Here is a 15,138-nt window from a genome sequence, read left to right as displayed (position 1 = left end):
ATGTCTTTGAAAAACTCGGATGTAAAAAATGAAAGATAGTTGAGTGAATCTGACTAAACCTATCAAGAACATTTTCAGGTCATATTTCACCTCAAGAAAAAAGTTCATATAAGAAAATATCTTATTTTTTAACCATTGTTACATTATTTTTATGTCAGTTAAGCAACTTTCTCCCCAGGTTCTCTTCACCATATAGTGCAAAAATTTTCAGAATGTGAAAAGACATCTATTATTCAGGTTACACAGGTGCATCTAAAGAATTTTTTTATTATTATTTATTTATTATTTCTTGTAACTTAATTTTAAAAAGCTAACTTTCTTATATTTTAGATTCACTGCACAAAAAACTGAAATATTTTTAAATATTGAATTTTAACTTTCTATTTAGGAAAACTTAAAATTCAGTATTTAAAAAAATGTGAATATTCCATTTTAAGCTTGATTAGTTTGATTAATTTTGAGTTTAAATACTGGGTATCTCTTGGGCTAGTTTAGAACATGCAACCACAATTATGGGAAAGACTACTGACTTGTCTAGAAGATGATCATCGACACCCTTCACAAGGAGGGTAAGCCACAGAAGGTCATTGCTGAAAGGGCTGGCTGTTCACAGAGTGCTGTATTAAAATATTATTAGAAGAAAGTTGACTGGAAGGAAAAAGTGTGGTATGAAAAGGTGCACAAGCAACAGGGATGACCACAGCCTTGGGAAGATTGTCAGGAAAATCAAGAATTCAAGATTCAAGAACTTGGGAGAGCTTCACGAGGAGTGGACTGAAGCTGGAGTCAGTGCATCAAGAGTCACCACACTCAGACGTCTTCAGGAAAAGAGCTACAGCTGTCACATTCCTAGAACCAAGCCACTCCTGAACCAGAAAAAAACGTCAGAAGCATTTCACCTTGGGTAAGAAGAAAAAGAACTGGACTGTTGCTCAGTGGTCCACAGTCCTCTTTTCAGATGAAAGTAAATTTAGCATTTAATTTGGAAATCAAGGTCTGGAGTCTGGAGGAAGACTGGAGAGGCCCAGAATCCAAGCTGCCTGAAGTCCAGTGTGAGGTTTCTGAAGTCAGTGATGATTTGGGTGCTGTGACCAGAGCCGGATTATCCATAAGGGCACCTGGGCCAGCAGGGGCATCGGACTGGGGGTAAATCCAGTACTGATTACCAGGGCCCCAAAGGAAGAGAGGGCCCTTGAAAAGTCTGGAATATTTTTTTTTAAGGGGGGGGGGGGGGGGGGGGCTCCCGGGATCTTGTGCAGCGCCCCTGTGGGCCAGTGCCCACCAACCATTCACAACAACTAGGGGGGCACCACATGACACAAGCTTTAAAAATATTTTTCGTTAATTGTTTTATTATTAACTTGAAATTCTTGAAAGACCATACATAACTCGTTTATGAACACTAACTTAACAAAAATTAAAATAAACTTGTCAATGCTGCCCCGCGACTTTTATTAAATACAGTTTTAATACTGAATCGCTACATTATATTTTCCAGCAGCGAGAGGATACAATCGCTGTTTTTAAGTAAACTCACTCTAAAAAGATAAACACACCGACGCAAATACACGCAACTTCCATTTCTCTCTCTCTCTCTCTTGAATAGGCAAAATTTGAAAAATATAACGGCAGTTATCGCCCTGATCAGACATATGCTGTGGCACTATCATGCAGTCTGTAATGTGACGTTAACAAATATTAGCGATTTTTTGCAAACATGTCTTTGAGTAACATGAACGTTAATATGATATCTCAACTGAATTTAACATAAAACAAATGATTACTTTTTGTTAAAATCTTTATTTATGCCAAAACAAGCTTACATTTATGTGTCTTTTTGTTCGCTGTAGCAGCGATGTTGCTGAGATAATTCATACCCCTTTGTTTGAAGTGTGGTCCCGAAAAATCTTTGTTTGAAGGGCTATCTGGCCCTCCCCTTTACCCCTACCCCTCCAACCAAAAGAGAATCGAGACACGGAGGGGTAGGGGAAAGGGGAAGGGCTAAGGGGTAGAATTGGGATTGGGCCTTATACTTAGGTGCGACTTATAGTCCGAAAAATATGGTAGTTGGACAAGTTAATAAATTACATTTGAGAAATCACCTTAATTATGTCTGAAGGGGGGAGGGGGTGGGGCTTTTGAGGTATAGTGCCCAGGGTCACCACATTGTCTTAATACGGCCCTGGTCGTGATGTCTGCTGGTGTTGGTTCATTGTGTTTTATCAAGTTCAAAGTCAATGCAGCAATCTAGCAGGAGATTTTGGAGCACTTTATGCTTCCATCTGCTGACAAGCTTTATGCTGATTTCATTTTGCAGCAGGACTTTACACCTGCCCACAGTGCCAGTGGTTTGCTGACCATGATATTACTGTGCTTAATTGGCCAGCCAAGTCACCTGAACCTCACAGAGAAACTTTGGGGTATTGTGAAGAGGAAGATAAGTAACATCGGACAAACAATACAGAGGAGCTGAAGGCTGCTATCAAAGCAACCTGGGTTTCAGTAACGCCTCAGCAGTGCCACAGACTGATCGCCTCCATGCCACGCCGCATTGAAGCAGTAATTCATACAAAAGGAGCCCCAAACAAGTATTGAGTACATAATTAAACCTGCTTTGGAGATCTTGGAACATTTCTGTCTTGTAAATCTTGTAAATCCATGATATTCTAATTATTTGAGATGCACCTGTTTATCATATACACTACTGTCACTAAGATTTAAAAATAATAATAATAATAATCATTTTATTCGGTGATGAGAAACTGGTGACAGTTTTTTGTTTCAGTACTAGACATACAATTTCACAGCTAACTGGAGTTTTCTAATTATGTAAGGGGTCTGAATATTTTTTGCATGAAATTGTATTTGCAAACATAACATATATTTTCAACAGCAAAGTTCCCAGATTACTGACGGATATGCTACAGTCCATTTAAACTGCCCTAAATGATCCCTTTGCTATCTGCTCCCTCGGTGTGCATCTGTGGTTGCCAATTAGGAGTTTGCAAAGTAATGTTTTTATTCTTACATCACTGTGTTTGTGTGTATCTGATATTTTTCAGGCTCAAGAGGATCCGTTTCCAGCCCTCATGGTTCTCCAACCCTTAGCGGCCAGCAGAGTGGCGCTAATGAGGACATTTGGGTACTGAGGAAACCTTTAGCTGGTAAAAACACAAAAAAAGTATTTTTATTGGACAGCTGATGTGACATGCTATGTGTTATATTGTTCATTTTATGTTTACAGCTTTTATTATGGTCTCATATTAACCAAGAGACTACATGGAATATTTATGCTTTTTAAATATACATTACCTTCAAAAGATCTTCATCTTTTCATGTTTTTGACATTATACTCACCATGACTGCATTTATTTGATCAAGTAAAACAAATAGTAATATTGGAAAATATTATTACAATTTTTAGATAACAATTTTCTATTTTGATATATGTTAAAATGTAATTTATACCTGATTGTATTCTTTTTTTTATTCTATTCTTTCACCAAAAAATAAATAAAAATAAAATAAACAATACCAATTGTTCTGATAACAAGATTTAGTTCCAAACCTGTTTTTATTTAATTATTTTGAATGTATGACCTTTTTCATACATACAATTATAGCAATTTACATTGTCAAGATCCTTAAAAAGACAAAAGCAGATAAAAGTAGTCCATATAAGACAATATTTCAACTCTGAAGCCATACCATACCATAACATGAAAGGATATGAAAAAAAAAATTTCACTGAAAATATAAAAAAATCTTGGCATTCAATTACATTGCTTCACGAGTTGTCGCAACACATATTTGGTTTGAATGCATCTCGTGATACATTGTGACATCGATATGGAAAAATGTTTCAGAGGATGATCCAAAAACTTTACCTTATACATTCATATAAATTCAAATATGGTCATGTTATCTGTCAGCAACCCAAACACATGCTAAACTACTAAATGTGTCTTTTGATTCTATCATGTTTTTCTTTAAAGCAGTTAAAGCAAACTTATGCACAAACATGGAAATACTCAACAGATTTTTCTTTCTTGCATGATAACTTGTGTCTGCCAGCAGGGGGAAGTGTTGGCAGTATGGGCAGCACAGGCAGTCTGACCAGTGGACGTTCATCTACTAGCGGACAAAGCAGTAATGCCAACGCTCACCTCACCAACTCACCTGTGCCCGTGCCAACCACCCCCACACACTCACCCGGGGTGAACACGCTTGGCCTCAACGTCCCGGGACTGCATGCTCAGGCCGAGGGTGTGAAGGTGCGGCACACACAAAGCCCAATGATGCACACATGGACAGATGAATCTGTCTTTCTCTTTAATTCTCACATTACTGATCATGTGTGTGTGCATTTGTGTGTGTGTGTTTTAGCTGTTGGCCACGGTGCTGTCCCAGTCAGCCAAAGCAAAAGAACATCTCATGGACCAATCTCAGTCTTTAGATCCTAATTCAGGTATTGCGATACAACTATACCAGTATTGTCAGGAACTTTGTTTTTCTCAGGACATTATAGTAACTTTTGTACATGGAATGTTATCCAGGTGGTTTTTAGGGGATGACAAACTATCTATCTATCTATCTATCTATCTATCTATCTATCTATCTATCTATCTATCTATCTATCTATCTATCTATCTATCTATCTATCTATCTATCTATCTATCTATCTATCATCCATGTCTCATTTGTACACATCTTCTGTCCATACTCATAAGCCCATACTACTATTTATTCATGATAAGTAAAAATATAAAATGTGGTTTTTTACATTTTATTTCACTTTCTTTTTTTTTCCCCATAGTGTCTTCTCAGTGCACCCAGAGTGCATCTGCTGTCCCACGTCAGCAAAGGAAGAAACCTTTTGTGGATCCACTGCTGCAGAGGAAAGATGAAGCTTCAGCTGAGAGCAAGGCAAGTGTGTGTGTGTGTGTGTGTGTGTGTGTTTGTGGTGGACCAGATTTGTTTATGTGAATCATAATGTGTCTATATTTGTCTCTTGGGTGGTCAGATACTTGGTGAGTGTTTTAATGAGAATGAATAACGTAAAACATATGGTTATACACTTTTAAACACACTCTACTCTCCAGAAGTTTGGGGTTTGTTCTTAAAAAAAATTGTACTGACCCCAGTTTTTTGAAAGATTGTGTGAATTATAATAAATATAATCTATTTTTAGTCAAAGCTGTTGCTGTGTAAATTGGTGCCATCATAGTATCAGGTTAAAATAACATAGTACCTTGATATATTTCAATGATAAATGATAACTATATTCATATGTTAGCATTTATATCAAGGTATTTTAAAGAATATATCCCACAGTAAAACCACAGTATTGCTGTAATACTTTTTGGTTAGTGAAGATTTGTTGAATTGTTATTTGCTGCCACACAGTGGTTATAGTGTATACTGCTTGATGCACTTTAATAACATTTCTGGACTTGGAATCATGAATCTTTCAAAGGAATGTCTGAATTATTGATGCATTTCTGTCTTTCCCTGCCGTGTATGTGTGTGTGTTTTAGAGCTCAGAGGCTGTTGTTGAATGGCTCACTAGTGCACAGCTGCAGTTCTACACAACAAACTTTCTCACTGCTGGTTATGACCTGCAGACCATAAGCAGAATGACACCAGAGGTAATGCAAACACACAAAGCTCAGATAAATGCTGTCAATCATCATTCCTAGTACCTGTGAAAGCATTTATTACATATGATGCAAAGTCTCTTGAATTATTAAAATTATGTATTCTTTATTCTGTTAAAGACAGAATAAATGTTGCATTATGTAACTTATGTAATTATGTATATATGCATAGTGATCCCAAAAATATTTTGAGACTTTCAACACAAAATATCATTATAACATTCCAATAATTTAGAGAGTGACTTAAGTGCCCTTTTTATTTTTGGGTCCACTTTACACTATAGGGGCAGTCAGAATAGTAAAATACATATGTAATAATAAAACCTTCGTAATCTTCGGGAAGAAGAAAGCGGGAACCGGCGGACAATCAAACAAAGACTTTAATAACAAAATAAAGACAAAACAGCGCATCAGCCCCTCGCGGACGACTGACGTGCACAAATAAAAACCAAAACATAAAATAAAGCCCAGGCCTGGTCCTCTCTCGTCCTTCACTGTCCTCGCTCCAGTTTCATATCCTTCCATCTCCTCTGTGGGACTCGAGACCGGCGGTGGGTCGCAGGTGTCGCTGATTTCCCAATCACTCCACCGGCCTCGCTCGTGTTCCCACATCCCTCGGCCCCGCCCCACTCGTCACATACCCCCATCGCCCCTCGCAGGCCGGGGGGTACCCTCGAGACTGTGCTCTATTCCTCCCCCTCCTCCCTCCGGGGCGGACCGCTCACGGGGACCTGCGGGAACCTGGCGGTAGGACAGACGAGGCGAAAGAAAAGGAGATGGAAGGAGGAGCGACAGAGACGAGAGAGGGGAGAAAAAAAAAAAATTCCGGTTCCCAGACACACTGCTGCTCGGCCCTCCACCAGCTGGGTGATCTCCTCCGCGGTGCCTGGCGGTGGCACTGGACGACCCTCGGTGGATGGCACGACACTCCTCTGCCGCCCGGTGGACGGCGACGGCTCCTCCGGTTTTGGGCAGCCGGCAGGAGTCCCCCATTCCCTGCTCCTCCCCGTTCCGGCGGATGGCAGCAGGCTCCGGCCACCTGGCAAACGGCGCCGACTCCTCCACTCCCTCACGGACGGCAGCCGCCCCTCCACATCGCGGGCGGCCGGTAGCGAGCTCGCCCGTCCCCGGCAACTCACTGCAGCCCACCGCCTCGAGCGTCCATGGCGGCACACTCCTTGCCTGCTCGATGGCACCGCGGATTCACCACAGCGGTGAGGGATCTTCAGCAGCGCGTCCCTCCTTCTCCCGGGCTTTGGCACCACTGTAATGAATTAAACCTTAATAATCATCGGGAAGAAGGAGGCGGGAACCGGCGGACAATCAAATGAAACTTTAATTACAAAATAAACACAAAACAGCGAATCAGCCCCTCACGGAAGACTGATGCGCAAAAAATAAAACCAAAACATAAAATAAAGCCCAGGCCTGGTCCTCTCTCATCCTTCACTGTCGTCGATCCCGTTTTATATCCTTCCATCTCCTCTGTGGGACTCGAGACCGGCGGTGGGTCGCAGGTGTCGCTGATTTCCCAATCACTCCACCGGCCTCGCTCGTGTTCCCACATCCCTCGGCCCCGCCCCACTCGTCACATACCCCCATCGCCCCTCGCAGGCCGGGGGGTACCCTCGAGACTGCACTCTATCCCCCCCCCCCCCCTCCGGGGGGGACCGCTCACGGGGACCTGCGGGAACCTGGGGGTAGGACAGACGAGGCGAGAGAAAAGGAGATGGAAGGAGGAGCGACAGAGACGAGAGAGGGGAGAGAGAAAAAAAAAATAAAAAAATTCTGGTTCCCAGATGCACTGCTGCTCGGCCCTCCACCAGCTAGGTGCTCTCCTCCGCGGTGGCACTGGACGACCCTCGGTGTATGGCACGACACTCCTCTGCCGCCCGGTGGACGGCGACGGCTCCTCCGGTTCTGGGCAGCCGGCAGGAGTCCCCCGTTCCTTGCTCCTCCCCGTTCCGGCGGATGGCAGCAGGCTCCGGCCACCTGGCGAACGGCGCCGACTCCTCCGCTACCTCACGGACGGCAGCCGCCCCTCCACATCGCGGGCGGCCGGTAGCGAGCGCGCCCGTCCCCGGCAACTCACTGCAGCCCACCGCCTCGAGCGTCCATGGCGGCACACTCCTTGCCTGCTCGATGGCACCGCGGATTCACCACAGCGGTGAGGGATCTTCAGCAGCGCGTCCCTCCTTCTCCCGGGCTTCGGCACCACTGTAATGAATTAAACCTTAATAATCATCGGGAAGAAGGAAGCGGGAACCGGCGGACAATCAAATGAAACTTTAATTACAAAATAAACACAAAACAGCGAATCAGCCCCTCACGGAAGACAGACGCGCACAAAATAAAACCAAAACATAAAATAAAGCCTAGGCCTGGTCCTCTCTCGTCCTTCACTGTCGTCGCTCCCGTTTTATATCCTTCCATCTCCTCTGTGGGACTCGAGACCGGCGGTGGGTCGCAGGTGTCACGGATTTCCCAATCACTCCACCAGCCTCGCTCGTGTTCCAACATCCCTCGGCCCCGCCCCACTCGTCAGATACCCCCATCGCCCCTCGCAGGCCGGGGGGTACCCTCGAGACTGCGCTCTACCCCCCCCCCCCCCCTCCAGGGGGGGACCGCTCACGGGGACCGGCGGGAACCTGGGGGTAGGACAGACGAGGCGAGAGAAAAGGAGATGGAAGGAGGAGCGAAAGAGACGAGAGAGGGGAGATAATAAAAAAAAAAAATTCTGGTTCCCAGACGCACTGCTGCTCGGCCCTCCACCAGCTGGGCGATCTCCTCCGCGGTGCCTGGCGGTGGCACTGGACGGCCCTCGGCGAACGGCATGACACCCCTCCGCCGCCCGGTGGACGGCGACGGCTCCTCCGGTTTTGGGCAGCCGGCAGGAGTCCCCCGTTCCCTTATCCTCCGGATTCCTTCACGGAGGCAGCAGGCTCCGGCCCCCTGGCGAACGGCGCCGACTCCTCCGCTCCCTCACGGACAGCAGCCGTCCTTCCACATCGTGGGCGGCCGGTAGCGAGCTCGCCCGTCCCCGGCAACTCACTCCAGCCCACCGCCTCGAGCGTCCATGGCGGCACACTCCTCGCCTGCTCGATGGCACCACGGATTCAACACAGCGGTGAGGGATCTTCAGCAGCGCGTCCCTCCTTCTCCCGGGCTTCGGCACCACTGTAATGAATTAAACCTTAATAATCATTGGGAAGAAGGAGGCGGGAACCGGCGGACAATCAAATGAAACTCTAATTACAAAATAAACACAAAAAAGCGCATCAGCCCCTCACGGACGACTGATGCGCACAAAATAAAACCAAAATATAAAATAAAGCCCTGGCCTGGTCCTCTCTCGTCCTTTACTGTCGTCGCTCCCGTTTTATATCCTTCCATCTCCTCTGTGGGACTCGAGACCAGCGGTGGGTCGCAGGTGTCGTGGATTTCCCAATCACTCCACCGGCCTCGCTCGTGTTCCCACATCCCTCGGCCCCGCCCCACTCGTCACAACATAATATATGTTTGCAAATAGTTCTTTGATTGTAAATATATATATTTATATTTACAATTATTCTAACTGTTTATATAAGTTTTGAGATTTTATAAGCTGTGTGTGCACCCCACAGGACCTCACTGCTATTGGAGTGACAAAACCAGGGCACAGGAAGAAAATGCTTTCAGAAATCAGCAAAATAAACATCCCAGACTGGATACCGCAAGAGAAACCTGTAAGAGAAAAACGTGGGGTTCCAGAAATTTGAAATTCAAAATCTAAAGGAAATTCAATAGAAAGATTTATTATTTTCAGAATATTGAGAATATTTTAGTCTATTGTTAAGTTTCTAATTAAATAGGTACATTTATAAAGTTATATGTAGAACGTGATTATCAGGCCTTACATGAAATTTGTGATTTTTTAATGTAAAGTTGTTTGCTCCTTATCCAGTATTTATATAAACACGTACAATTTTATGTGATGTGTAATGTGTACTTGCTGTTGCATGTTATAGTCAAATCTGGCTGAGTGGCTGTCTGCAATTGGTCTCAATCAATACTACCAGACATTGGTTCAAAATGGCTATGACAATATGGATTTCATTAGTGATATTACCCTGGAGGACCTAAAAGAGATCGGCATCACTAAACTAGGCATGTATACTACACATACTTATGTTTACATTTAGAATGTATGCAGAAAAGACTAGCATGAATGATCACCAGTATATTGTGTTTTGGATAGAGGCATGTTGGTGCTGGTGTGCCCAACCAGTCTTCTTATCTAGCTTAACCAGCTAGACTTCCTTGATCAAGCAGCCTCACGAACTACATTTTGCTACTAAATGTCATGAGGAATAGGAGTACATTTGAATAATCCAAAGCATAGATGTTGAATAAGTTGGATATCAGATGAATATCCTATGTGTTGTTTAGCCATAATGTCTATGATTCTTCTTTTTGTTCTCTACGTTCTTCTGTGGTGGTATGAGAATTTTCAAGAACACCTCTTTTATCAGCACCTGACTTAAACCATAATCAGGCCTGATTGCCAAAATCTTGGCATGACTCAAGGTACCAGGTGCCATTGATGCTGTTCTAATAATTCATGCTGGTCTTTTTAGCAGGGAAAAGCTTATAGGCTGAACCTAACAGACAAAAATAATAACTTTCCACCTCTGCCTTTTCTTTCCCACCAAGGACACCAAAAGAAGTTGATGTTAGCTGTCAAACGTCTGAGTGAATCTCCAGAAGCAGACATTGCCACCAAGGAGAGCCAGTTAGAAGAAAGCACAGATTCAAAACAATCATTAGAAACCAGCACAGAACCAGATGACAACTCTGTCCCCTCTGTTCGAACACATAAAAGAACAGAGGGACGTTCGGAGGGGCGTAGCTCTCCCCGGCACAGCACCCAAGGGAGGGGCATACAAAGAGCTAATGCCCCTCCTCCTCTGAAGAAACCTAGCTCAATTGAGAGTCCCACCCCAACACCTCCACACACCCCTACTAAAGGCAAAACTACATCTTCTGCTTCAAATTCTCCTTCACACATTCCTTCCTCCCCATTAAAAACAAAGAGCAGGGCTAGAGGGCCTTGTGACTCTCCCCGTTCGCATGCTCATGCTCGTACTGTCCCCTTACTTTGCCTACCACCTGAAGGAGAAACCGAAGACGGCAATAGTCAAACTCTGCCCCAGCCAAGACGCGGAAAGTCCATTGTTACTGATGCTGAGCATGACTTACCCATGCCAGACTCCTCTGTGAAATACGCCACACTAGGAGGACATAGGGTTACACCCAGCAGCTCGTCCAGAGCCTCTGGTGAAACTCTTGACATCAACAGTGTCAATCGCAGTCAGTCATTTGCTACAGCTCGGCCGCGCAGACGGACTCGTCCTCCAACTCCACCTAAACGTTCATGCTCTTCCATTTCCACTGGTAATCTGGCTGAAGAGGCTGTAGCAGATGATGCAAGATCTAGTGATAATAGCGCTTACAATTTGCTACTCAATGTGACATACAGGGAGCGCAGACGTAGTGACTGTGGCATTGCCTCTGAAAAAACTTCATCTGGGGGCAGCGTAAGAGACATTGCTGCCATGCTTGAAATGTCCAATCTTGGAAGCAGTGGTAAAGGAAGTTGTTATCTGCAGGTAATTAAACAGTTTTAGGCATTGTTTTAAGCAACAATAGCTAATGCTCAGTGGTCCATTTCTTGTTTTAATGAAAAAAAAAACAGATCTTACAATGCAGTTTAAAATCAATTCACAAATTATAAGGTTCTGTATGTACATGAGCTTTCATATTTTTTCTGATGCATACACCATGTAATCGGATAGACAAAGTAACTAGGAACTATGCAATGCATTTACATTTTGAATATTAAGTACTGATGCCTAGCATGGTTTTGATGTTTTACCTGTTCCCCAGGCAAGCCATAACCTCCTGCGGCAGAACCGTGAAGTTCTGAATTCTGACGTAGATAGTCGCCGCCGCACAATCAGTGAATTTTATGACTCTCATAAACAGCCTGATGATGATGAACGAGAGGAAGAGATGAACCGAGTCATGCAGGACTCTGCACATCATAGACCAGCACCCCGTGAAACCCAACCAGTTAAACAGGCCCCTGAACCTCGTCCACGTTCCATGATCACTCATTTGGAATCAGAAGTTTCCTCTCTGCCACAAGAGGAGTGGTCACGAATGGATGCCACAGCAACTTTGAGAAGACCACGACCACCACATCACTCAGATGGTGAACATTTTAACTGGTCAGACACAAATACTATAAAGCGAAGACCCAAAGCATTGGCTCCACCACAGAGTAATGGCACTGATGGAAATGGGACAGAGAACTTTCGGAGAAGGCCTGTATCAGAAACTTGTGTTGGAGATGGTGGTAGGGAGGAAGAACTGCATCATGATGGCTTTGGCTCTCTTCCCAGACAAATACTAAGACCCCCAGTTTCACCTAAACCAGGAATGGGCCTTCGAAATCCAGATCCCCCAACTCCTACAAGGAGGGTTCCCTTACCTGGACCAGAAGGTCAACATAGCCCAGGTAACAATGCAATCTAATAGATAATTAATTTTCTAATTTTTTTCTCACCCTCTGTCCTGCAAACTGGTTTGTTTGTAGCAAACTAGCAAGTAATTATAAACCAGCATAGCAAGCAAAAATAGAAATTCATCCATGCAAGTTCATGGGTATTTCTTCACAGTTGCTCAAGGAAATCAGATCTCTGCATAGCTTTTATCTCACATTTAATAGTCAGATGCCAGACACCTTCCTGATTTATGTTTAACCTAGTAAAAAGACTTGATTTTAAATTATTTGGACAAGTTTTATATTATGTTTTTGTTTGTTTGTTTTTTATATAGTGGAGGTTAAGAAAGTCCCACCTCCAGTATCTCCCAAGCCAAGTCCGCCTCCTACACTGCCCAAACCGGTAAAAATAAAACCAATCCATACAATAGGAACTCCTTGCTCTCCTCAAGCAGATGTTCTCAGTCCATCCAGTGCCTCCTTCACCCAAGCTCCATCTGAGCAACTGGAGCATCCACCACAGATTTTGAGTCCAGTCACCCCAAAACCAATGGATGGGAGCATGCTTTCCCCACGTGCAGCAACGTCTCCAGCTCAGAGCCCACAGACTCCTCAGACTCCTCAGACACCTCAAACCCCACAAACACCTTCTACACCAGGTTCAGGATCAGCTCCAGTGAAGCCCCCGAGGTCTTCCATGGCTGGTCTCTCAGTGGACATCCCAAGCCCTCTGGAAGTAGAACTGCCTGGAGTGGATGTGCAAAAGAAGCTAAGAGAAGTAGAGAAACAAAGAGAGGAAGATGACGGCAGGAGGGATGGAAGAGTAGAGGAAGTTGGAATTGCAAGAATGGAAAGGACAGGTCTGATACAGGTGGATCAAATGTTTCAAGGTGAACAAAGCCTGATTTCAGATACAGGGGAGGGAGCAGGACCAGTGGTAATGAGAAGGAGGAAGGTAGGTGTAGCCAGACAGACACAAGTAGAGGGTGAACCACAGGATGGAGAAGAAAAGACAGAGGGGGAAAGCCAAGGGTTACTGAAGGTTGCTGAAACAGGAGGACCTGCATTGGGAGACATGGTACAACTCAGACTGGAGGAGACCAGTGCATCCCTGGCTGCTGCTCTGGAAGTAGTGGAGGAGAAGATTAAGAAGGATGACAGGTACAAACACTAAACAAATCATTGTCTTCAAATCATCTTTATTCTGATGATAGTGCTTGTTAAAATCCCTTCCATTCTGTCTACTCTAGTTTCTCTTTCTTTACCTTTTCAGCTCCATTGTCGACAACAAGAGCACAGGCAACATTCTCGATGACATTGGCAGCATGTTTGATGATCTTGCGGATCAGTTAGAGGCCATGTTAGATTAAAAGCCCAAAGGTATACCAGATTCCACAGGGAGTGTGACACACTTAAGCTTCTTGAAGTTTCTCAGTGAGGACAACCAGGATGCCATCTCACCAGGATTGGAAAATCAATACGGCAAACAAATCTTTTCCATTCTGACATGTTTAAAAATCAAACTACAACTGAGCATCTCTATGAAAAAGTCTAATTGTTGACTAATGTTTTTCTCAAATCCCTTTCATTCTCCACCAGCCTTTCCTGTAGTGGCCAGAGTAGGTACTGCAAGTATGTATCCTGACCTGCTGTCATGCTGCTTTCAGATATAAGCACAAAATTAAGAGAGACTATGTGACAAGCTTATATATATATATATATATATATATATATATATATATATATATATATATATATATATATATATATATATATATATATATATTATTTGAGCAGAGAAATGCTAATATGTATGAGTGTGTGTATATGTGTGTACTAAATGTTGGGTGAGAGTTGAATATCGATTAATATTTCTCTTGATGGCAGTGGTAAGAGCACTAAAGGTAAGTCATATTCTCTTTTATGATGTAAGGAAAATGTGTTGTTCTTTTCCACATCTCTGCTGAGAGCTGGTCCACATTGTAAAGGGGAACTTTGAATTTCACCTTGTGGTCTTCAGCTGAAAAATTTACTAAACACTTGGTTTGGACTAAGTACATGAAGAGCACAACCCCATTTATGATCCTGAAGATATTTAGACATTTCAGGACTATTTTGTCCAAGATTTCTTTGTTCCCTTGAAGTATAATGAAGAAAAGCTTTGGACTTGAAAAGGTATATTGTAATCTTTATGTATGTTATTATTGTTGTTGCTATTGTTGTTGTTGTTGTCAGTGTGTGTGAATGTTTGACTGTGTAGTGTAGTTCTTGCATTGACAAATCCCACACTGCCCAAGGTATAATACATAGATATAGACAGAATTCAGAATAAGATGCTGAAAAGAGTAGTGTATATATGACATATAGTTTATAGTTATCATTGATAGTCTAGAGTATGGAATGCATCAATATGGAATGCTACAGACACCTGCTCATTCCTAATGTGCTCTAATTAGTGTTTATGTGTGTTTGTTTGTGTGTTTGGAGGGGAGGTCAGTTTGAGAGTGAGAGAATTAGGAACTGTATGTAAAGAGATGTTTGGCTTCTCTTACAAAAAAATGTGCCATGTTTTTGGGCATGATACCATGGTATTTTTGAAGTAGCTTGGATGATCATTTTAATTCTACTGTATGTTTATGGTAATCATAGAGTACTGTTGTATTACCATCTGATACTATAGTACCACCACAGTATTTTATTTGTAAGGTTTGAGTGTGTGTTAATCTCTTGGACAGTGCAATTATTCCTGTTTTGTCATGCAAACAAAACAAAAAAAGGCTTGCTGACAGGAGAAGTTGCATATTCTATACAAAGTGGCTAAAATTAGATAATATAAGACTATGTCATCACAAGATGTATAAGACTACAGAGCAATATTTTTTATCCATGCACCATGTTATTAATTTTAGCTTTATAAGTGATACTTTAACATCAGAC

General features: G+C 43.2%; 1 protein-coding gene across 2 annotated transcripts in view; it reads left to right on the top strand.

Moving 5' to 3' along the window:
* The window catches only part of si:dkeyp-9d4.3 (caskin-1), a 43,294-nt gene extending 29,368 nt beyond the window's left edge, over positions 1-13,926 (top strand). Inside the window, exons 11-21 of one of the 2 annotated variants that reach the window (XM_059553595.1) lie at positions 3,063-3,164; positions 4,078-4,274; positions 4,387-4,468; positions 4,817-4,926; positions 5,538-5,648; positions 9,281-9,382; positions 9,665-9,799; positions 10,346-11,305; positions 11,583-12,216; positions 12,537-13,362; positions 13,475-13,926. In XM_059553595.1, coding sequence (XP_059409578.1) covers positions 3,063-3,164; positions 4,078-4,274; positions 4,387-4,468; positions 4,817-4,926; positions 5,538-5,648; positions 9,281-9,382; positions 9,665-9,799; positions 10,346-11,305; positions 11,583-12,216; positions 12,537-13,362; positions 13,475-13,571 — 3,356 coding nt within the window. In that variant the 3' untranslated portion in view covers positions 13,572-13,926. Of the gene's footprint in view, positions 1-3,062; positions 3,165-4,074; positions 4,275-4,386; positions 4,469-4,816; positions 4,927-5,537; positions 5,649-9,280; positions 9,383-9,664; positions 9,800-10,345; positions 11,306-11,582; positions 12,217-12,536; positions 13,363-13,474 lie in introns of both variants that reach the window. The other variant, XM_059553594.1, reaches the window with a different exon arrangement.
* Positions 13,927-15,138: the final 1,212 nt, after the last annotated feature.

The sequence above is a fragment of the Carassius carassius genome, chromosome 7 (assembly GCF_963082965.1).
Source record: "Carassius carassius chromosome 7, fCarCar2.1, whole genome shotgun sequence".
Taxonomy (NCBI): domain Eukaryota; kingdom Metazoa; phylum Chordata; class Actinopteri; order Cypriniformes; family Cyprinidae; genus Carassius; species Carassius carassius.
This window is presented reverse-complemented; position numbering and strand designations above follow the sequence as displayed.